Source organism: Leptonychotes weddellii, chromosome X, assembly GCF_054177405.1.
Source record: "Leptonychotes weddellii isolate Sample4059 chromosome X, ASM5417740v2, whole genome shotgun sequence".
Lineage (NCBI taxonomy): Eukaryota > Metazoa > Chordata > Mammalia > Carnivora > Phocidae > Leptonychotes > Leptonychotes weddellii.
Window position 1 is genome coordinate 72,188,517 of NC_138385.1, and position 24,202 is coordinate 72,212,718.

General features: G+C 36.1%; 1 protein-coding gene across 8 annotated transcripts in view; it reads right to left on the bottom strand.

The window, feature by feature from the left end:
• KDM6A (lysine demethylase 6A) overlaps positions 1–24,202 on the bottom strand; it is a 199,156-nt gene that overhangs the window by 122,002 nt on the left and 52,952 nt on the right. For all 8 annotated transcript variants that reach the window (XM_081808961.1, XM_081808960.1, XM_081808966.1 and 5 more), the window contains exons 3-4: positions 13,518–13,626; positions 831–880 (exon numbers count right to left, since the gene is read on the bottom strand). In XM_081808961.1, coding sequence (XP_081665087.1) covers positions 831–880; positions 13,518–13,626 — 159 coding nt within the window. The remainder of the gene's footprint in view (positions 1–830; positions 881–13,517; positions 13,627–24,202) is intronic.

Genomic DNA, 24,202 nt, shown 5'->3' on the forward strand with positions numbered 1-24,202 from the left:
TAGATAAAGAAATCCCACTCTTCAATAAACTTATGCTTAAAAATAAATATGGGGATGCCTGGTTGGCTCAGATGGTTAAGCATCTGCCTTCGGCTCAGGTCATGATCCCAGGGTCATGGAATTGAGTCCCACATCAGGCTACCTGCTCAGTGGGGAGCCTGCTTCTCCCTCTTCCTCTGCCTGCCGCTCCCCCTGCTTGTGCTCTCTCTCTATCTCTCTGACAAATAAATAAAATCTTTAAAAAAATAAAAAAATAAATAAAAATAAATATGACGTGAAGATTAACCTGCCCAGGTAACTTTTTGAACTGCTTAAACTAAGAAAATGGATGACTCACAGTTCTTCATTTAGGTAGGTCTTTTAAAAAATGGTCAGGTTCATCTGTCCTCAGAGCTCCAATTATAGACAGACTGTACTAAGAAAGATTTCTATTATAATTTTCCCATTGTTTCTTGCCTTTTCAGTCTCATACACCCATCTTATACATCCAATAAAAGCCTTCTTTTATTCCCAGGTAACAACTTAAGACAAAAAACAAACAAACAAAGAATCATTTTGTTGCCATTTGGTTTTACTTGCTTTTACATTCTTACACTTAGGATCATCTTTGGCTAATAAACTGTGTCAGAGTAATCTATCTCTTTTAATAAAATACAAGGTGGTTCATACAAGATAATACAAAGAACATTTTCCTTTCTAAACCTCTTTCCTTACAGTGTTTTTAAAGTAATTAACAAAACCAAAAAAAAGGGAACAATTCATTTTGAGCATAACCAGTAGTAATTGGCCCAAAAAATAAACAGGAAAGAGACATGCAAATGTTCACTAACCTTCCAGTAGTCAGATTGTAAACTGTAGTACCTCTGGTATGCAGATAACGCTGAAAGAGGGAAAATAAGTATGAGTCGCAATCACGTCCCATTTCAAAATCAGTAATACAAGTTTTAAGAAATATCACAAGCTTCCCATCATACCCACCACCTTCCAACAGAGAGTGATATTTAAGACCAAACAATTTAGAAATCTGGGGCCTCCCCCTCCTCGTAGTCAGACATAGCAACAAATATCAAATTCACAGGAGTTCAAAGATATAAAACTGTTCATATCTCAGACCTAATCTTGAACAGATCTAGGCTACCTCTTGAATCAACATGACCTTCCTCACAGACCAAATCTGATAAAAGGATTAAGATTTTCCAACTCTACTTCAGAATGTGATGAGTTATTTGTTCCCACAAGGGATCTCACTTCTAAGAATGACCAAGAGCTCAACCACCTCAAAGAGCAAAACCAGTATTTCTTTTGTGATGTTTCCTTTCATATAACCAACAAAAAAAATCCAGCCCACAATTAATTTACTCCAACTCAATTCCAAAATAGGGCATCCCATACCCCTAAAATATACCACAAGGCATAAAAGGCTGTGAAAAAATTTATAGTTCCAGTCAATCCAAAAACTCAGTGAGGAGGTTAAAAAACAAACTAAAAATTATATACACAAATTAGAATTGGTAGAGAGCCCTTTTTAAAAAACTGTTGAGTGATAAGCAAGTCATGGGGATGTAATGTACAGCATAGTGACTGCAGTTAATAATACTGTATTGCATACTTGAAAATTGCCAAGAGAGTAAATCTTAAAAGTCCTAATCACAAGAAAAAAAATTTTTAACTATGTATGGTGATGGATGTTAACTAGACTTACTGTGCTCATTTTGCAATATATACATTGAATCATTATATTATACAACACCTAAAACGAATGTTATATATCAAGTATACCTCAATTTAAAAAAAGACTTAAAATTTTCAAATAAAGATTTAGTAAGTGTAAAATTTTATAATGATAAAAATGGGGGGAAATGCAAATTAGTATTTTCTAGAACTGCATGTGTAATGCTTTCATAGTGTTTATTAGTGAACAGCCAAATATATGTGAATACAATGCAGAGAACTTTCTAAACATGTTCAAATTAGAGAAGCATTACCTAAAAACATCATCATATATCTGAACAAGTAACTTATTTAAATAATGTTCATCTTTTTTGGCATAAAGATGATGCCAACCAACATTTAGAAATATGCCCAGTTCTAGTGAAAAGTTGATTGCAAACCATCCTGCATTTTCTATTTCTTCACACATGATTACTGTTAGCTCATAAAGGTCACTGATTAATGGTCTTCTAAAAAGAAAAACAATCCAACTTACCATTCTAGCTGGAAAAGAAGAGTCAAACAAGGTTTGTGTCCAGAAATCATCACTGATTTATAAATGACAGTCATGGGAAAGGGATTCTACCTCTACTGCTGGATGGGAACAAGGAAACCTATATAACACTAAATGCCACAACAAAGGAACTATTCTTAGTATGAAGCCCATAGAAGATAGCAGAGGAAACAAATGGAAAGTAGCTGGATACTTCTAGACCTCAAACTAGGCCCAGTACACAACTCACCTATGAAGTTCCAGTTATGGGAGGCAACCAATTTGCTTATTATTTAAGCTAGAATCAGGTCTTTGCTTTTGTACCTAAAATCATCCTAACCAATAAAAGTCAGGGTCCCTAACAATTTGGTACACTCACCATATTAAATCTAGACTGCCCTTTCAATGATGTTCTAGGATTCCAACAACCTTGGAAGGCATGTTTCTAATAACCTAATAATATATATTATATGACTTCATAAAATTCCCATTTTAGAATTGGGAGGAGCCCTTAAAGAGATAGTATGGTGTCCTCCAAAGTAAATGAAACATGAGGTACAAGAAGCCTATGTGACTATCAGCTGGGAGAAAGATGGCATCCGTACTACTATATGGTGAACCAAGAAATAAATATGAACCCTCAAATTCAAAGTCAAAAAAGTAAATGCTCCAAAGTGCAAGTACAGATTTGTAAATGAGACATTCCTTCCATGACCATTTGTTACCTTTCCAATTATACTTTACCCCATTAGGCCTAGCATCCTATTTTAAGAAAAGATCTTAATATATTTTATGATTCCTAATCCAAATAAATCATTAAATTTAACTCTAAAGACTATACAAGTACCCATCACCAGGGTCTCTCTAGCGAAATCCTTCTAACCAAAGCAAAGTCATCATTTCAAATCTCTAAGCCAGTTACGTACCCATGAAAAAGAATTCCCAGTCCACTGTAACTAGACTTTTCTAAAGTCCTTAACAGAGAATAAGGGAAATCATTTGTTGGGACATCCTTATAATGCTTAAAACCTTTTTCACAATGACTGTAGCATATTATCTTACTAGGCTCTTCCTTCCCTAAATCATCTAATCTTCACTTTGTGATCCCTGAGTTCTCTATTGGTTCAAGAAGTCCTTCTTCATCCCACTAGGAAATCTTTTTAACAATACTTCAGGCAAGATTGTCATTTTCTTTTGCCACTTGTTCTTTTGCTTAACAAAGAATGGTGTACCCAAACATACTAATATCCACTCTCTATCAACCAATTTCCAAAGCTCAGATCTTTTTAATCCTGGGAAACAACTTTATTTATTAACAGACTTCAAATTATTTTTTCATAATTTTGAGATTTTGTTTTTAAATAAGCCCATTTAGTCTTTTAGATAAAAAATAAAGATTATTTAAAAAGCTAGGTCTAAAAAAAATAAATGCAAAAGATAATGAGAAGCAAGTTAAATTTAACTATTATAACAACTTAAGTGTTCTGTAATCTTTCTCACACATCTCCTTTATTTTGCCCTTTACCTCATGAAGATAGGAGAAGAGGAGGAAACAAACAAGGAAATTATCAAGGATAAAAGAATCACCCATACAGAAGGGAGAGGGTACTACACATAGTCATCTGTCCTTTAACTTCATAATCGTGCTATACAACTTTTCATATATGAAAATGGTAAAATTAAATAATAATGGTTAATAGTTATGATAAGGAAGGGAAATAGACAAAAGTGGCAAAAATTTAAGGAAATAGGCAGTTTTATCATTCTACTAGTGCTGTAAGTATAAATTAGTAAAACTTTTTTGTAGCATAATTTAGCACTGTCAAAAGTTTTAATACAGTTAACCCTTGCACAACACAGTGGAAAATTCACACATAACTTTCAACTCCCCAAAAACTTGCCTACTAGCCTACTGTTGACCTAAAGCCTTACCCACAACAAAAACAATTAACACATATTTTGTATGTTATATGTATTATATACTGTATTCTTATAATAAAGTAAGCCAGAGAAAATAAAATGTTAAGAAAATTCTAAGAGAAAATACATTTACAGTACTGTAGTGTATTTATTGAAAAAATTCCACACGTAAGTGGACCTTTGCAGTTCAAACCCATGTTGTTCAAGGATTAACTATACACACACACACACACATTTTCGCTCAGTAAGCCTACCATATCAAGGTATTCCTTCTAAAAACATAAACATGGATGTGTGCAAAGATTTAGCTACAAGAATGGACAATATAGTGATTATGTTAGTACCAAAAAATGAGAGAAATAGTCTACACATCCAACAGAGAATTCTTCTACCTATAAAATAGATACTATATAGGAAATTGAAATGTTACGAAGTGTGTTTCTCAGATGGAGAAATTAACATGATACACCAGGTTAAAGAAAGTTGCAGAGTTTAACTCAATTTTCAAATGTTGAAAATTTATTATAATAGAAAAGTCTCCAAAGATCTGCATCAGAAATGTTTAAAAACAAGTGCCTCTCGATGATAAAATACCAATGGGTCATTAATGCACTCACGTAATACTTCTTAAGTATTAAGTGGCTAGCACCAAGCTAGATACAGTGAAATAGAGATGTGAACAAACGTATGGCTCCTGCTCTCAGGCTGTTTACCTTTTATGGTTATTTATCTTCTAATATTTTTCTTTAAACAGTGAACATATTATTTGTATACATGTTAAAATAAGTGTGCTTATGTTAAAATTAGGAAATGGTCAACATTATCAAATGAGAGCCCCCAGGAAGGCAACAGGATATAGTAGGAAAAGTAGCAGCTTTAGGTAAACCTGCGTTCTCACCACTTCCTAAAAGACTGTGACATTAAGTCTTTTTTTTTTTTTCCATCATGGTAAGTGTACTCTTTAATCCCTGTCACCTATTTCACCTATCCCCCACCCATCTGCCTTCTGGTACCCATCAGTTTGTTCTCTATAATTAAGAGTCTGTTTCTTGGTTAGCCTCTTTTTTTGTTCCCTTTACTCGTTTGTTTTGTTTCTTAAATTCCACATATGAGTGGAATCATATGGTATTTGTCTTTGACTTATTTTGCTTAGCATTATACGCCTTAGTTCTACCCATGTTGTTGCAAATGGCAGGATTTCATTCTTTTTCATGGCTGAATAATATTCCATTGTCTATAGATACCATATCTTCTTTATCCAAATTCATCTACTGATGGACACTTGGGCTGCTTCCATAGTTTGGCTATTATAAATATAGTTTGGCTATTGTACATAAGGTTGCAATAAACATGGGGATGCATGTATATCCCTCTGAATTAGTGTTTTTGTATTTTGGGAGTAAATACCCAGTAGTGCAATTGCTGGATCATAGGATAGTTCTATTTTTAACTTTTTAAGGAAGCTCCACACTGTTTTCTAGAGTTGCTGCACCAGGTTGCATTCCCACCAACAATGCACGAGGGTTCCTTTTTCTCCACCATCCTCGCCAACACATTATTTCTTGTGTTGTTGATTTTGGATATTCTGACAGGTGTGAGGTGGTATCTCATTGGGGTTCTGATTTGCATTTCCCTGATGATACGTAGACATCAAGCCATTTAATTCAAGTTAATTCCTCATAGGTCACAAGCAGCCTAAAGAGAGTTTCAGTAAAAGAGTAAGGTGTAACTGAAGAATAAAAAAAGAAGTTCAAAGCCTTACTATAATTTGTTTGGAATTAAATAGAGATTTATTTCCAGAGAATACAGTGAGGGAGTAAAGAGAGTTAAGACAGATTTAGTAGATAACAGAGACTTCAGCATGCTTGCAAGTATTATAGCTTTGAGTTAAGATTGTCCAAACAAGAGAAAGAGGGTGTGCCTGATGACAAGTCCACATATGCAGCACAGGATGAAAAGAAACAACAATGTAGTTTAAAGGTGATGGCCTTGCCAAAAAAAGAGAGCCTTCTGCAGAGTTAGATACGATGGAAATGCAAGGAAGAGAAAGATTTAAAATTCATTCTGTATTACTAGTATTAGACTATGTACTAACTGCAGGCAAAACTCAGCATTTCTGTTTTCACCCCTAGCCCAATGTGTAACACTACAGGTTAGTGGCTAGTGGATGAGTCTATGGGTATGGAAGGAAAAGGAAAGAAGGAAAAGTATGTCCTTCTTTGACATTCTTCAAATTTGTCAGTTGCACTGACTGCCTTCTTTAGGCCAGAACAGGCTGTGGTTGCCTAAAGTTATTAGGTCAATAGATTTCTTTGATTTATTTTGCTTTGTTATCTGGGGCTGGACTGAAAGTTTATATTTATACCCTGGGATAAATGATATCTCAAAGAGCTTATATTAACTTTCGTTTTATATAAATGACTAATATACTCAGCTCACTAGCACCTTTCTGCCTTCTCAAATTGTGACTGCCTGAAACACATCTTTTCCTTTATATGTAGCATTAATACATATTAAATACATGCTAACACTTGGGAAACCCTGTGAACAGCATCCACAACAGACCTTTGTTCCCATCTCCCCTTCTCTCCACACCTTTGCAAAGATTTAATATTACATATTCAAGCAGACAGAAAGTTGGAAAAGCAAAGAAACAAATCCTTTTACTGCTACATCAGCACCTTCATTGAGGCCTTCAAGTCAAATTAATGGACACACTGAAATCTCAGCTTTACTACTTGTCATTATTCAATTAATATACCTGGAGTGCCTGGGTGGCTCAGTCGGTTAAGCATCTGACTCTTGGGTTTCAGCTCAGGTCATGATCTCAGGGTGGTGGGATCGAACCCCACGTCAGGCTCCTTGCTCAGTACAGAGTCTGCTGGAGATTATCTCCCTCTCCCTCTGCTCCTCCCCCTGCTCACACTAACACTCTCTCTCTCTCTCTCAAATAAATAAGTAAAATCTTAAAAAAAAAAAATAATATACTCAAGGTCTTTAGTATCTCACATCTGGCTTACTATAAAAGACACAAAGTATATGTCTTCTTTGTGCTCCTTTAATGTGTTTTGCTACAGCTCTCTGATTCTTGAAGCTACTATAACTTGTGCTTATTGCCCAGACATAGGCTTCTGACAACCTGGGTTACAGTCACTATTTTTGCTTTCTTGGATACTTCTCAATTGCATTTTCTAATTCTAGACCATCAGTGAACTGAACAAAACTGGTGATTCCCAAATTGCAATGGAAGGAGTGGAGGTACTGGTGACTTTTTTTTTAACATATATATCACAGTCTGAAAAACCACTGAATACATTTAAATGAAGTTATACAGAGAAATAGGGTGCAGGGGCGCCTGGGTGGCTCAGTCGTTAAGCATCTGCCTTCGGCTGAGGTCATGATCCCGGGGTCCTGGGATCGAGCCCCGCACCGGGCTCCCTGCTCGGCGGGAGGCCTGTTTCTCCCTCTCCCACTCCCCCTGTTTGTGTTCTGGCTCTCGCTCTCTGTCAAATAAATAAATAAAATCTTTAAAAAAAAAAAGAAATAGGGTGCAATGACTGAATGCAATGACAACGTATGAACAATCACCTTGACTGTAATGGGTTTTCAGAGAGATACATAATATTCAGTCTATGATATTTTATGCCTGTATAGGTCAGTATTTTGGATTTTTATTTCATTTTATTTTACTATCTCAACACAAATTTGTATTGTATAGCAAAAATATATACAATGCAAACTAATTCCAATGACTCTATCTGAAAGGAGTTTTATACAAAGAGTACATTCTTAGGGGCTCCTGGGTGGCTCAGTTGGTTAATCGGCTGCCTTCGGCTCAGGTCATGATCTCAACGTCCTGGTATTGAGCCCCACATTGGGCTCCCTGCTCAGTGGAAAGCCTGCTTCTCCCTCTCCCTCTGCTGCTCCCCCTGCTTGTGTGCTCTTTCTCTCCCTCTCTCTGTCAAATAAATAAATAAAATCTAAAAAAAAAAAAAAAAGAGTACACTCTTAAAAGAATCACAACCTTCAGGGGTTGCCTGGGTGGCTCAGTCGGTTAAGTGCCTGACTTGTGATTTTGATTCAGGTCATGATCTCATGGGTCGTGGGATGGAGCCTGGGGTCACGTAGGGCTCCACACTCAGAAGGGAGTCTGCTTGGAATTCCTTCTGTCCCTCTCCCTCTGCCCCTCTCCCAACTTGTGTGCGCACATGCTCATTCTCTCTCAAATAAATAAATCTTTAAAATAAAAAAAAGAATCACAACCTTCAGTTCTAACAGCTACAACAATAAAGAGGAGAACAATGCAAGCGTCAAAATAATGGTAATTTTTAAAGAAGCCAAACTCAAGATCTATTATTGGAAAATATGCACTGTGTTCTTATACTTTATAGATCCTAGGATAGGGTATTGTAATTCCACCCAAGAATGACAAAGAGAAGACAGAGAACTCACCAACTCTGACTTAATAAAACTTCTTCACATTAGCAACTCTTGGCATGAAACCTGCCCTAGCCATCTGTAACTGCTGAGTAACTAAAACAACCAAACTTTATTTTGTCCAAAAGTGACAGACAATGCAACAAAATGACAAATTACTTGAAGGAAGGGGGAAAGGGAGAAAACAAATCGATCACTGGCAGGAATTTCAGAGAAAACTTCCAGCTCAACACGAACCATAAAAAAACTATTTTTTAAATTTCCAAGGTTTTCATGCTAATATCAGGAATGAAAAATTACTATATCTCCTTCAACTAACTGTTTTACTTTAGGAATTCTATCTCCCAAGTCTCTTACCTCATAATTTCTCTTTTTATAATTTTGATGGGTACTCTGAGGTAATCTGCTACTTAATTTTCTAAGAAATTAACTTAACTTGGTGATTATCCTTACCTATATCTGCCACACATATTTACAGATACTTACATATAATTTCTATTACACTGCTCCTAAGGTCCATCACATATATCTGCCAAGAATATATATGCTTGTGGGGTGCCTGGGTGGCTCAGTCGTTAAGCGTCTGCCTTCGGTTCAGGTCATGGTCTCAGGGTCCTGGGATGGAGCCCCGCATCGGGCTCCCTGCTGAGCAGGGAGCCTGCTTCTCCCTCTCCCTGCCGCTCCCGCTGCTTGTACTCTCTCCCTAATAAAAAATCTTTAAAAAAAAAAAAATGCATATATATATATGCTTGTCCTTCAGTCCAGGGTTCTCTGTCTCTCTGGTTGTTTTCCAACCCAAAGAAGAGAAATCACTGCCCCATCTCATGGCTTAAGGCAGTCTAACAGCTCCATCAGCTGTTTGGTTCAGCAAAGGTTAATGAGTGAGCTTTGGGGTTAGGAGTGGCAAGGAGGTATGGCAGACACTGTGAAAAACCATTCAAATCTCGCTTCTAGGAAGGAATATTGGGAGTCCTGCCTGCAGACAGCCTCTATCAGTGAGCTGCCTTAGGTGGAGAGCCATCTTGCCCAAGGTCACACTCCCTCCCAGGCTGGCCCATATCCAGTATCAAAAGGATGGAGTACAAAGACCTGGTCATCTTGGCCCAACTTGGGATAGCTCTGAAGGGCCATTCTAGCTCCAAGGCTCCCCATGGGGTTGGCCAAGGCTGTCACAGCTTAACTTCTCACCTCTGTCCAATCCTCCCTCTTCTCCAATCCAATCCTTTGTCCCCTACCTTCCACAGATGCTGATCCTAAAGGCACTCCTTACTAAATATCCTGTATGCTGAACTCCCTCCAGAGGAATCCAACCTACAATAGGCCAAGTGCACTGAGGCTTCATTTTCCTACAATCCTCTAACCAATTACTTTTTTTTTTTTTAAGATTTTATTATTTAACAGAGAGAGAGAGCACAAGCAGGGGGAGTGGCAGGCAGAGGGAGAAGGCGAAGAAGGCTCCCCGTGGAGCAGGGATCCAGATGCAGGGCTCCATCCCAGGACCCTGGGATCATGACCTGAGCTGAAGGCAGATGCTTAACCGACTGAGTCACTGGGGCACCTCTAACCAATTACTTTTTAAGGATAAATTCCTAGAAGCCAAATGACCAAATCAAGTGACAAAAATTTTTTTTAAACTCTTCAAACATAGTACAAACCAGAAAGGCTTAAAAAAAAAAAAAAAAAACTATTTTAGAAAATCTTTTTTTCCTTCTGCTTCAAATTCATCTGACATGACAGAAAATATTTTTTAATGAATAAATCCATAATAGTAATGATAATCAAAGTATACCATATCTGCAGATCAGAAATTTTTAGGAATTCCCTAAGGCAGGAAGCAAGATGGGATCAGAATGATAAATAAGGACAAAAAACACAGCCCATAATGTACACAAAACAGATTCTACCATTGTGTACTACAAAAGTAGAAGCAGTTTTTCACAAGGAACCCCAAGCTCAGAAAATTTCACACAAAGAAGAGGACTCAGTACTATAATTAAAGAACTGTCTTCAGAATACAGGGCCAGTAAGTCCCCCACATACATATACCTGAGCAATTTACTCACATGTTCACTGAGTGGTTTATGTTTACTCCCTAAAAAGTTACGGTTTATAATCTGTTCTCCAAAATTAAATGTCTATTTGGCTGGAGCTGGAGGTTCTCACCTTGCACTGGGTTCCAAAGAGAGAAGGAGGAAGCAGCCTGAGATAACAAATGTCTCCATAAACTGGTGGTGGTGGTGATGGAGTGTGGAGGGGCCTACTCAAGATGGGCTCTAGTTTTGGATTCACAGGAAGATGGTGAAGAGTGAACAGAAAGAATTCAATAATTAGTATGTAAAAAGGAATTTTTTTGTAACTTGGAAATGTGGTCAATAAAGACTCAAGGAGGATTTAAAAAAAAATCAAGGAAACAGAAGCCATCAGTTTGAAATACTAAAGTATAATAAAATACATATATAAACCTCTGCATCCATTCTCACCTTCCTTTTCTTCCTATTACAAATAACTGACCTACTGCCTAGCTATCAATGGCCAGTTCATCTACATGACAGTAAATGGGTCTCAGAGCACCTCTTTTCAAGGACTTATATCCTTAAGTTATGGTTCTCTGCCCGCATCTTATTAGATTACTCCTGCCAGCTAGTTTGCTGCATGCCCCACCTTACCTCCAAAAGAAAGAAAAAAAGAGAGAGAGAGAGAGAAAGGAAGAAAGAAAGAAAGAAACAAAGAAAGAAAGAGAGAAAGAAAACCTCTAATAAAACAAATATCCCTAGACTCATAACCTCACAGCCAAACATTTTATAAATGGAAAATATAGTTAAGTTCATAGGTTAATAAAGTTTTAAAGGGGTGGCTGGGTGATAGACACTGGGGAGGGTATGTGCCATGGTGAGCACTCTGAATTGTGTAAGACTGTTGAATCACAGACCTGTACCTCTGAAACAAATAATACATTATATGTTAAAAAAAAAAAAAGAAGATGATAGCAGGAAGGGAAAAATGAAGGGGGGGAAATCAGAGCGGGAGACGAACCATGAGAGACGATGGACTCTGAGAAACAAACTGACGGTTCTAGAGGGGAGGGGTGGGGGGATGGGAAAGCCTGGTGATGGGTATTAAAGAGGGCATGTACTGCATGGAGCAATGGGTGTTATACGCAAACAATGAATCATGGAACACTGCATCAAAAACTAATGATGTAATGTATGGTGATTAACATAATAAAAAAATAAAGTTTTAAAGGCTACTATACACACACACACATATAGTGTGTCTGTGTGCGTATACACACACATACGATAGCATGCTCTCCAAGATGCAGCATTAAAAAATTATACTGTACAGAATTTCTATGTTTTTGTAAAATAGTTTCCTTTAAATGAGTGAGTCTTAATTAAAATATCTAATAGAGTGTTAAATAATTATTAATACCTATTATCCTGAAGACATTCTGCTAAGTACTAACCAGTTTCACATAACAATCCCCAAACCCCTTTATCTCTTGCTTTTTCAGATTAGAAGACGGAAGCTCAGGGGTACATACACAATATGTGAACGATAATGCTGCTGTAAACAATAGAGATGAGGGGTGCCTGGATGGCTCAGATGGTTAAGCATCTGCCTTTGGCTCACGTCTGCCTTCGGCTCACAACGGGGTCCTGGGATGGAGCCCCACGTCGGGCTTCTGGCTCAGCGGGGATCCTGCTTCTCCCTCTCCCTCTGCTCATGCTCTCTCCCTGTCTCTGTGTCTAACATGAATAAATAAAATCTTTAAAAAAAAAAAAAAAACAATGGAGATGAACTGAGAAATAAGCCTAACTTCAAACCCCCTATATTACACCTGTCTCAAATAAAAATTGAATTTTCACTAGGAAAGTCCTCACTTGACCTAACACAAAGGTGGCATTATAAAACATCAACATTAAACAGCAACAATCCTTCACTCCAGCCCTAAAACCTGCAGTTGTTCTGCCCACAAAACACAGTTGTAGAAAACAAGCATAGTATGTTTATCTGGTCCACATTCAGATGTTTACTAACATCAGGTTAAAACGTTCTTGTTTATAAGGATACAATTTTTCTTTGCTATGGATTTTGCCTTTGGTATTGGGAGAGTGGGTGGTATTTGGGGGTACTTTATCTTCCTAAGTGAGTAATGGTCTGCATCAGCGGCCTGGTACTATAAAAGGGACACATCTTGGGGGACGGCCTTGAGTTATTTAACTCATTGCTTACAGGAAAAAAATTTCAAATGAATAAAAAATTTGTTTTCTCCAATGCTCAAGCTCATTATATGATCATCTCTCCTGTACTGCTTACCGTTACAATAACACGACTACAGATCAGATTTTCATTCAAATATTTTCTAGCTAAACGGAAGTTTTATAGCCAGGATAAAGAAGGGAAATACTGTCTCTGTTACTTCTTCAAAGTATCAATTCATGGCTCACTTTTTTTTTTCTTTCTTTTGTTGTTTTTAAAGATCTTATTTATTAGAGAGAAAGCAAGCACGAGCAAGGGGGCAAAACAGAGAGAGAAGCAGACTCCCTGCTGAGCAGGGAGCCCAATGTGGGGCTTGATCCCAGGACCCTGGAATCATGACCTGAGCAGAAGGCAGACGCTTAACTGACTGAGCCACCCAGGCACCCAATGGCTCACTTTCTACTATGGTAGAGCCTTTAAGGGGCAGGGATTTTTCACAAGGTAGAACAAAACGGTAGTGCACATGTAGGTGGTGGTTATCAGTTAAAATGGTCAAATTACTGATGATTTACATAGAGTTACATGAATTTTTCACATTTCTACCTACTCCATTTTTCTTCCTCATTGTTTAGGATGTTCACAAGCTTACAATTTCTTAGAAATAAAAATGGTAGTATCCTCAACAAAGTACGAACAATTACAATTATTTTAGATATACATAAATCAAATAGTAATTAATAAGGAAAAAAATTACCTTTTGGATAATCTTCCAATAAGAGGTTGAAGTGACCTAATTGACAAAAGAAATCAGACTCCACTTTTCCTTCAGCTTTTAAGATTAGAGATTCGTAGCAGCGAACAGCCTAGAAATAAAAAATACAAACATTTAAGAAAAAGGTAAAACCCTAAAATATATTTCCTTCCTGAGGTAATGCGTATGTCCTCTATTCAATCACCCAAAAAATCAATATATTTCACTTCTACCTCAGACATAATCAATGCAGTATTGTTTAGTACCTAAGTATTTATTAGAAGAGCCACTAGTTATGGCATAAGTGCTTTTCCTAGCTATAAAACAGAAATACTTGACAAATAAGGAGCACTTTGATAACTTTATTCATAAGCTGCACATCTAAATTATTACAGTGGTCCTTGTTGATATAAACAGCTAATATCCATTTTTCCCACAGACTGAAAGAACTTTATTCAATTACGTGAGAATTCAGAGAATCTCCAGAGTAATAGCTACCATTTATACTGAACAACTTTTTGTCATAACCCCTATCAGTTTAAACTACCATAAACTGCCTTTCAAATGTCTTCTCATGATATGCTTTAAACCCACTCTAACTCTAGTCTTCATCTTACCCTCACTCAAATACATACATATGTATATACTCTATTTCTTCCCTGAATAAAAAAGTAACATACTATTTTAAGGATATTATTTTTATTTTTTTTTTTTTTTGTAATCCCGGAGACTGCAGGAGAAAATGAACAATGGGAAGAATAGACTTTTGGAGTCTTGACTAATTCCAGTTCTCACTAGCTACAGGACATCCTGGGGAACTCATCTCCTCTGTCTCTCAGTTTTAGTAACACTCAGAGGGCTGACAAAATTCAGCTCAGAAAACTTCTCCAAGGGTTTACCTAGGTGCTTAGCATTCCACAGGTACTTAATAATTGCTTCTTTACTTTCTCCTTAGATAAGTAAAAAGCTCTCTTTCAAGATTATTTCAAGCCTCCCAATAGTTTTGCCAAAATTTCCCTGCTAACAATTTACAGTGTTCTCATGTGTTATAATGTGTCCTGGAGTCACTAAAGAAAAAAATGTGTATGATTTCTCAAATCTCTGGGTACATTCCCAGATTTGGTATCCACAAAGAAAGAAACTAGAATGAATACCTTCTGTTACCAAATAATCCTTTTCACTACCACTTCAAGAGCATTTGATGGGATAAGAAAATGTGATGCAAAGTACCCACTTAAAATGTTTTGATTTTTACTCTCCTGTAAAATATAGGGCCTTTTATGGACAGTTTCAAAATGTATATCCTAACATTTACCTATGCAAAGCACATACATACTCATCAAGTTTGGAGAAGCCATCCTAAACAAGGCAAATTCTGGGATGACCCTACTATCCTTACAGCCTAACATTTTACGAAAGGGCTGTCTTCATTTCTTACTCCACTTAGCTACCTACGTACATGTGCATATGTACCAAATCACAATCATGAAAAACTAATCATTCTGCTTCCCTATAATTAAGAGTCTGAATACTACACTGAAGTGTCAGAAATTACTATAATTTGGAGGCATGAAATTTCAAGATCCTCTTTATTTACATCATATATAATCCTATCGGGCAGATGGTTAAGAGCACAAAAATACAATTTGTTTCAATACTTTTTAATATCAGAGAAATTCACAAAATTATTGGGCTACAGCATGACAATTCTTAACTTTACATTAAATGAGTGACTTTAAAGCTAATAATGGCACTGTAAATAAAACACTCATTAAAATAGTTATTACCTTTTCTTAAACTCTTATTTAGAAACTTTTCCTACTCCTCCCTGATAATTTCTTACTGCTGATCAGCACTAAATTTATAAGCAAATATGGTTTCACAGTGAAAAGAGATTCAAGATATAAACATGAAGAAATTTAATGATTTAAGCAAAAAGATGGCAACATCCTATACTTCTGTCTTACCACCATACCTTGATTCCACTACCATGAATCATCTACTGCCTTATCTTCCACTTCCCATAAAACAAAGGAACACATCTAAAATGAATACTATACATAACTCTGATCATTGTGAAGCATTAACACCAGGTAAAAACCAGAATGGGCAGATTTTAAATTCGCCTACCCATATACTCAAGCTTCAAATTCATAGTAATTTCCAACAAAGCCAGCATGCACCTACCAACTAACATTGGTGGTCAAAGATACTGCTGACAGAGCCAAATATCAAATGGGATTGAAGACGAGCAAAAAGTTAGAATAAAGTTTCCAAGTGCCTTGTGTCACCATTTCATAGTGAAACTTCATGAAATCATTTGAAGTGTTTGAGGTAAATGCTGGTATTAGATACAGGCAAATACAATTTTTAAAGAGCATTTAAAGGAAAATAAGTAACTGGAGATAATTTCCAATACTCCTAACTCAATAATCTAGAATGAAACCGTATTTTTATAATAACATTTTTAGTCAAAAGGCTAATTATAAACATAGAAGATAAATAGTTTAGATTTAGAACAAAGTTTAGGTAAACTTCTATAAAGCAAAAATATTTCCCGTTAAAATGGTTACTTTTATATTCTTGCTCTTTTTACTTGAAATGTGCACAAGTAAAATCATCCCCACATGTGTACACACGTGCAGACAAAAAAAAGGACCAGAATATAAAGCAAATGTTAAAAATATAAAGTCATAGAGAAACTTTTCTTTGTTCTTTTTATTTCTCTATATTTTCTAGATTTTTCATAATTAACCTATAACATTTCTATTCTTATAAAAATCATTAAGGAATTATTATGCTTTCCTCTAGGAAATGTGAGGATAGTCAAAAATTTGCATGAGGGCGCCTGGGTGGCTCAGTTGGTTAAGCGACTGCCTTCGACTCAGGTCATGATCCTGGAGTCCCGGGATCGAGTCCCGCATCGGGCTCCCTGCTCGGCAGGGAGTCTGCTTCTCCCTCTGACCCTCCTCCCTCTCATGCTCTCTGTCTCTCATTCTCTCTCTCTCAAAAATAAATAAATAAATAAAATCTTTAAAAAAAAATTTGCATGAAAATCATTTGTGTCTATATCAGCATCATCAATAGAGCACTTTTTTTTTTTTTAAAGATTTTCTTTATTTATTTGACAAAGAGAGAGAGAGGGAGAGCACAAGTAGGCAGAGAGGCAAGCAGAGAGTGAGGGAGAAACAGGCTCCCCGCAGAGCAGGGAGCCCGATGAGGGGCTCGGCGGGGCTCGATCCCAGGACCCTGGGATCATGACCTGAGCCGAAGGCAGACGCTTAACGACTGAGCCACCCAGGTGCCCCAATAGAGCACTTTCTACAATGATAAAAATGTTCTATAATCTGTGTTGCCCAATAAGCTACCCACTAGACACAAGTGGCTATTGAGCACTTGAAACATGGCTGGTAGAAGTCAACAACTGAATTTTTAAATTATTTCATTTTAATTTTTATTTCTATTTAAATAGACACGTGTTAATGGACAGTGTAGAGATAGATACTGTTTAAAGTTTAAAAATAATTGACTATTTGATCCCTATGCTAAATATTAGGAAAGCAAAATTTCTCATGTTTATAAATGAAAAGCCTATAAAAATAATGAAGTCTTGCACTGGCGATGAACAACGCCTTTCACAAAAATCACTGTTACATCCTATGGTTGTTTATACTTAGTGACTTACACATCCATAATCCTTACTCCCTACTGGACAAAACAGTGAGAATGAAAATAAAGTTAATCGTTAAATACTAGAATCAAAGGAGAGTAAACTAAGATCCTCCCAGCCAGGTAGAGAACTTTGATGTCTTCCTCCTATTACAGTACCATTTTCCACAATGTTCAATATAATTTATGGTCGGTATCTGCTTTATTTTTATTATTTGAAAAATCATTTATCTCGGAACAGTGATATTATCATTACCCTCTATTTCTAAACCTTGACAGATGAAGCTTAGAGCTTATGAACACAGACATGTAACATTTACTTTTTTAATGTTAACATTAAAAATGCTTAAACATTTAAAAAAAAATTAAGCATTACAGTCTTGTATGATGAACTTGGTCAGGGCCTAGCTAAAATTTGTTAATATTTTAGAATTGTTAAATAGAGGCAACTTTTAAAACTAATTATTTTTCTTCCAATTTAAAAGATTTAGCTAAAGTAGTTGGGACATACAAATGGTAGAGAAAATTAATGTAGATTTAAATACCCCAATGATTTTAAATGAACCAAAACTTTTAGGTTGAATATAATAAAGACAAGCATGCAGTCCTGCCCTTAATTCCTAAAAGCCAGCCACAGATACACAAGATGGTTCAGCAGCCAACTGACTACCTACAAAGAGGATTGTAAGGGATTTAAGCAGACTACAGGTCAACATGTCATCCATGAAATATGGCTACTAAAAAAGTATTCATGACCCAAATCAATAAAGCATATTATACAAATCAACACCAATAATCAGCCCGCCAAGGTCTACTCTGACCAGATCGCTAACATTATCACCAGTTCTGAGTGCCACATTTTAATAGGTGGTAACTTATAGAGGGCTACAATTTTGGTGAAGGACGGAGAAACTATTGTAAACTAAGTTTAACTGGGGAGAATCATCAGGGATGCTAAAGCTTTATTCAAAACTTTAAAAAGCTGTCTCTTCAGAAATAAGATTAATTGCACTTTGGGTAGCTCCAGACATCAGACCAATGAATGGGTATAACTTATAAGCAAGTTTAATTCAGCTCAATCAGAAAAGAGGAAAACTTAAATATGCCAAAAATTAAATGCGCCATCTTTGGCTCATATCAGTGCAAAGAACTAAAGCATAAATTACTAAGCTATCTTACTGCAAGTTAAAAAAGAGACTTCTTAACTTTGGATATAATTCTGAGCAGCATTTTTTTTTTTTTAAGATTCCTTGGGCTTCTACAAGCATACAGTGTATAATATTATATATAATACATACCCACACACAAACACACATACATATAAGTGAGTGAGTGCATCTCTCCTGACTTAATTCCATGGTTTATTTGCTTTGAATTTCAATAATAAATTTCTAAATAAATTCAGTATCCTGACCTGCTTTCCTCAAACCCTAAAAATGTTTGCATTGTTAAAGCTGATATCCTTCCCAGAAATATGCCTCATAAATAATGACGATTCTTGCCCTTTCCAGACACTCAGCAATGCCTTTGCCTGGCTGCTTTTCAAACTACCTAAGTCTAAATCATTTTCTGAAATTTCAACTCACCACATTTTTTTAATGAGGGAAGTGTTACACACTTAAAATGATAATCTTAAGGATTATTAATTCTTAATGACATATTTATTCCTGAACTTAAATATCAGACTTCCATACTTCTTAATTTTGTTTACTGTTTTTGAAAAGTTAAAATGTATACATCACCGGGCGCCTGGGTGGCTCAGTCGTTAAGCATCTGCCTTCAGCTCAGGTCATGATCCCAGGATCCTGGGATCGAGTCCCACATCGGGCTCCCTGCTCGGCGGGAAGCCTGCTTCTCCCTCTCCCACTCCCCCTGCTTGTATTCCTGCTCTCGCTATCTCTCTGTCAAATAAATAAATAAAAATCTTTAAAAAAAAAAAAAAAGTATACATCACCAATTCTAAAGGGTATACGGTGAAAAGTCTGTCTCCTAATCCTAACCCCAGCCACCCAGTTCCCTTTCCCAGAAGCAACAAACATTAAAAATTTTCTACTGTATTCAAGACTATTTTGTGCAGATGCAAGCAGATATATTTTTCCCACTTTAGTATTAATATTTACATATTTATATAAACATTGTTTTGCAACTTGCTTCAGATTTTAGTGTCCCTGATATTCTTTCTCCTCTCTTTTCTGTTAATAGAACCCCTAAATTTAATTGGACATGTTTTTACAGAATAAATACTGGGATCCCCAGCCATCCTCGTAGGTGTAGCCTGATGATTAAGCTCTGGCCAATGGCAAACAAAGAAAGGACATGCTCTGCTTCAACCCCTCCTCCCCCTAGTTGGAAGCACCTAGATGGTAGAAGCCAAAGCTGAGGATGGAACATAGGAAAACAGAAGCCTAAGTTCTTAGAACAGTGGAGTTCCAGAGCAGCCTGAAACTGTCTCTAAGAATTATTTTATTTAAACAAATGAATGAGTATGCAGCCCTCTTTCCTCATTAAAAAACAAAACAAAACAAAAAAATGTCCCAGCCACCTAATGAAATAATCATTAGCACATACAAAAAGGATGAAGGAGGGACGCATGGTTAAGAATCCAACTCTTAATCTCAGCTCAGGTCTTGATCTCAAGGTCGTGAGTTCAAGCCCCATGTTGGGGTCACACTGGGCAAGGAGTCTACTTAAGAGGGGGGGGTGCCTGGGTGGCTCAGTCAGTTAAGCATCTGCCTTTGGCTCAGGTCATGATCCCAGAGTCCCAGGATGGAGTCCTGCATTGGGCTCCCTGCTCAGCGGGGAGTCTGCTTCTCCCTCTCTCTCCATTCCTCCCCCCGCTCAGGCCCTCTCTCTCTCTCAAATAAATAAATAAAAGCTTTAAAAAAAAAAAAAAAAGATGAAGAAAAAAGGAAAAAGAAATCTAGCTATCACCCATACTTAACATTTTAAGAGAAGATACACGAACTTACACATCTTTTAACTGTACCCTATCTCCTTCTCTCCAATTTCCAAAATCTTTTGCATCACAGAAAGTCAGTATAACAAAATTTAAGCATTTCAGTCTTGCTCCTGGATTTCTCAGCCTCTCTGGACCTATTATACTCTTCATTCAGTGGATGTGCTGGATGTTAATGAGTAAGCAAGCATCATGCAAGATACTATCACGGCACCCTACATACCATTCTTTTCAAACAAACTATTAAAAATACTTTGCTATTACAAAATATTCTTACAGAACTATACTACTGAAATCAAAACCAGATAATTTAATAAGTGTTGATAGTTAATATTTGAGCCCTTGATATGTACGAGGCACTATTCTAAGCACTTTACATATATTTATTCATTTAATCCTCACAATTTCTCTATGAAATAGAGACACCCAACTTCACAGATAGAAAAACTGAGCCACAGAGAAAAATCCTGTGTCCAACGTCACAGTTACTAATTAGGAGAGGCTAGATTCAAACAGTATCTGAGGTTCCAGAGCCTCTAAAGCAGTTAGGTGTTCAACTCAGGCCATGCCTAAGGATCCAAGTCATTTCCAATAGAGGACACCCCATAAGCAACTCTCTCTCTTACACTCCTACAAACTAGCTCCCTCTACACCAAGCAGAAAAGCATTAAGATCACCACTTCCTGCTCCCGCCATCCCACAGAAAGATTGAGCCTCACAGTTCTTTACTAAATTTTCTTACCTTGCTTTATTTTAAATCATATAAAAAGCAACAATCATTCAAAAAAAAAAAAAGACACACACACAACCCAAACAAAGAAAAACACCAAGTTCCCATATTCAAAAGTGACTTGTGGCAGAAAAACACTACTGTTTATATATATAAAGGATAATATACGAGTTCAGACAACATGTGGAAAACATACAGAAAATGTCATATGGTTTTACCCTACTTTTTGTATCTTCTACGTTTTATCTCCTTAGTTTACCTAGTGTTGTTATTGCTCTCTTTAGTATATTTGGCAAAGAAAGGCCAAATACACCTGCAACAAAGCACACTAGGCTATACTGTCTGAACTGTCAACAAGTTGCTGGATTACTACTAACTAAAACCTTTACTGTTTATGCAAGCAGCCAAATGAACTAATGATTTCTACATTAGCATGTGTACACACATATACCCACCCCCAGGGCCAACATTAAATTTTTAAAAAGCTGTTGTGTCAAAACACCTATGTTATTTTACAAATAATTTTTTTCTATATCATACCAAGTGTAACACCATGCAGATGGGGTACAGTCAAGTTATTTGTAAAGCCTCATTCAAATCAAGCATGTGTATTAAGTCTTGAATAATCTTTAAAATGATGTAAATTTAAAATCTGAAGGTAAGCAAAGTATGAGATAGAATTTCAGCAGAGTGATTTCTGTGAATAAAGCCCAGAGTAATCCCGTGATTTCCCATATAAAGCATTAGGCATTATAGCTTACATTCTGCCTCATTTGCTTGCTACTCCACAGGGTCTATTATTTATCTAGAGGAAGAAAGAGACAATCTTACATGCAATCACTCTCCCTGTCATTTCGGCTATACACATTTAATTCAGATTTCCAAAAATATATAAATAGGAAGAAAGCCAGCTACAACAAAACTAAGTAGGCCAAATCTGCATAAAGGTAAAAAAAAAAACTGTATCTATTATGCCTGCTATAACCTGGATACCTGCTATAATATATACAGTTCAAGTTAACATCTTTGGTAGTGAAGTATGCATTCATTTGTTTTATACGCATTTGTCAAATAATCATAAATGCACAAAGAAAGAAAAGACCAAGCACTCCACTGGGGTAAGGAGAGGGGAGACATTACATTTATCAGCATAAGCTCCATTGAAAATCATCTGCTTTGAATTCTACAACTTCTAATATATAGTAGGCACTTATATTTATCTACTAAATAAATGAACAACCCTAAGACTAGAGAAACTGCAACATAGTAAAGGCCCCTTCCCCCAAAGATAGCGCTTTAAAAAAAAAAAACTTTTTAATCAGTCTGAATATACCCTTCCAAACTTTTCTCTATACATGCATATAAATACATTTATAAAACTGCATACAAAGATTTGTACTATTTCTTTCATTCAATGTATTACCTGCTTACCATGTCAAAACATATAGATCTGCATCAAAATTAACATCTCATACATTTTACTGAACAGCTAAACCATAATTTGTTTCTACTGAAGAGTAACCGGTTGTTAATCAAGTTATTATTACCCAATGAACATAATTTGGCCAATTTAGATTTCTTCAAGAAAAATTCCTCACAAACAGCAAAATTTAAGCTTTGATAATCCCACCAGCAAAGCTGAACCAATGTAATCTTCCAACAGTGCTCATTTCTAGTTCTTTGATTATTTTCCGAATATTTACTAGCTATATTTATTATAAAAACTGTTCACAATCCAATAGAGAAATGTGCACAGTCTATGAACAGGTTGATAGTTCGTGAAAGAAATAATAAATATAGCAATGTATTTTTCCACGCATGCCGTAAAATGAAAAGGGTTATTAGGCTTCAGGCAGCCCGGACACAACCACTCTGCTGAAAACTAAAAAATGTTGGACTAAACCAATAAAGACATTAGACGTCTATATCTACACATACAAAAACCTATGCCAGATGGATTAAAAAGACCTAAATGTAAAAAGCAAACTTATCTAAACCTTTAAGAAGAAAACAGCAAAATGTCTTTGATATCAGCATAGGTTAGGAATGCTTTAAAAACAAACTAAAAAAAAAAATGCCAAATCAGGAAAAAAAGGTTAAAGATTAATTCAACGACATCAACATTTGGGACTTTAGTTTATAAAACACACACACACACAAGTATAAAGGCAAGTCACAAACTGGGAAAATACACTTTTCAACACATATAGTGAGAAAGCATTCACATTCAGAATATACAGAACTCCTAGGAATCAGTACCATTCAAAAAATTACTGAGGAAAATTTGGTCTGCCACTGTGATCTACAAACTGCAAGAATGAGCAATAAGCAAACCACAATCAAATTATTTGCTGACTAATAAAGATCAAGGAGCAGGTGCATTACCCACTCAGCTATTTCACAAGGGTTCGTGTCTATTAAACCACTAAAAGGTAACCCTGCTCTAGCCTATCATAACTATAAATTTTTCCAATATGACTTGAAAACTCAGGAATTGAAAGGAAACAAGTAATAAATTATCAAGCAAATTCAGTATCTCCTATTATTAGTGGCTCTTTTAAGAATCTGCACCATTAATTTGAAAAAGTTCATCTGAAAAACCAGTCTTAAAAGCATATTATACCAAATATCTGTATTTAAAAGAAAACTGCCTGAATATTAAATACTCATTTAAAATATTTTCATATAAAATATGAAAACTGACCATCCAAATAACCATTTCAACTTAGTTTAAGTCTCTAGAAAGCTTATATTTAAATTTTTATTTGAAATCAGTGAAATAAAATATGAACACATCAGTCTCAGGAGAAACCTTAAATCTAGTTTCTCTACACAAGACATACATTTGAATTACTGGAATGACATTTTAATTGACATTTCAATCTTTCATTCTATAAGGATTTTTGAGGTTTAAAATTCTTAGGTCTTTGGACTTCTGCTTGCAGGCAAGATGCAGTAAAATGGACCACAGGTACCCTGAATGAAATAACTAAAAAACAAGAGAAAATGTGCGAAACAAATGTTTTCAGACATTGGACATCTGAGAATACATAACAGTAATCTTTGAGAAAGGGAAAACAAAGGATTAACTCAAGCCTACTGCCTAGAAAGACTTTAGGCTGCAGCACACGCATAGGAAATTTTCTTGCCTGAATCAATGCAAGCCAGAGTAAAGTGCAATAACATCTTTACAGTTACTGAAAGGAAAACAAATTTGTCAACTTACAATTCTATACTCAGCAAAATCATCTTTCAAAAAAAGAAGGTAAAAGTATACTTTTCCAGATATGCAAAAACTGAAAGAATTCAACACTAGCAGACCTACAGTCTAAG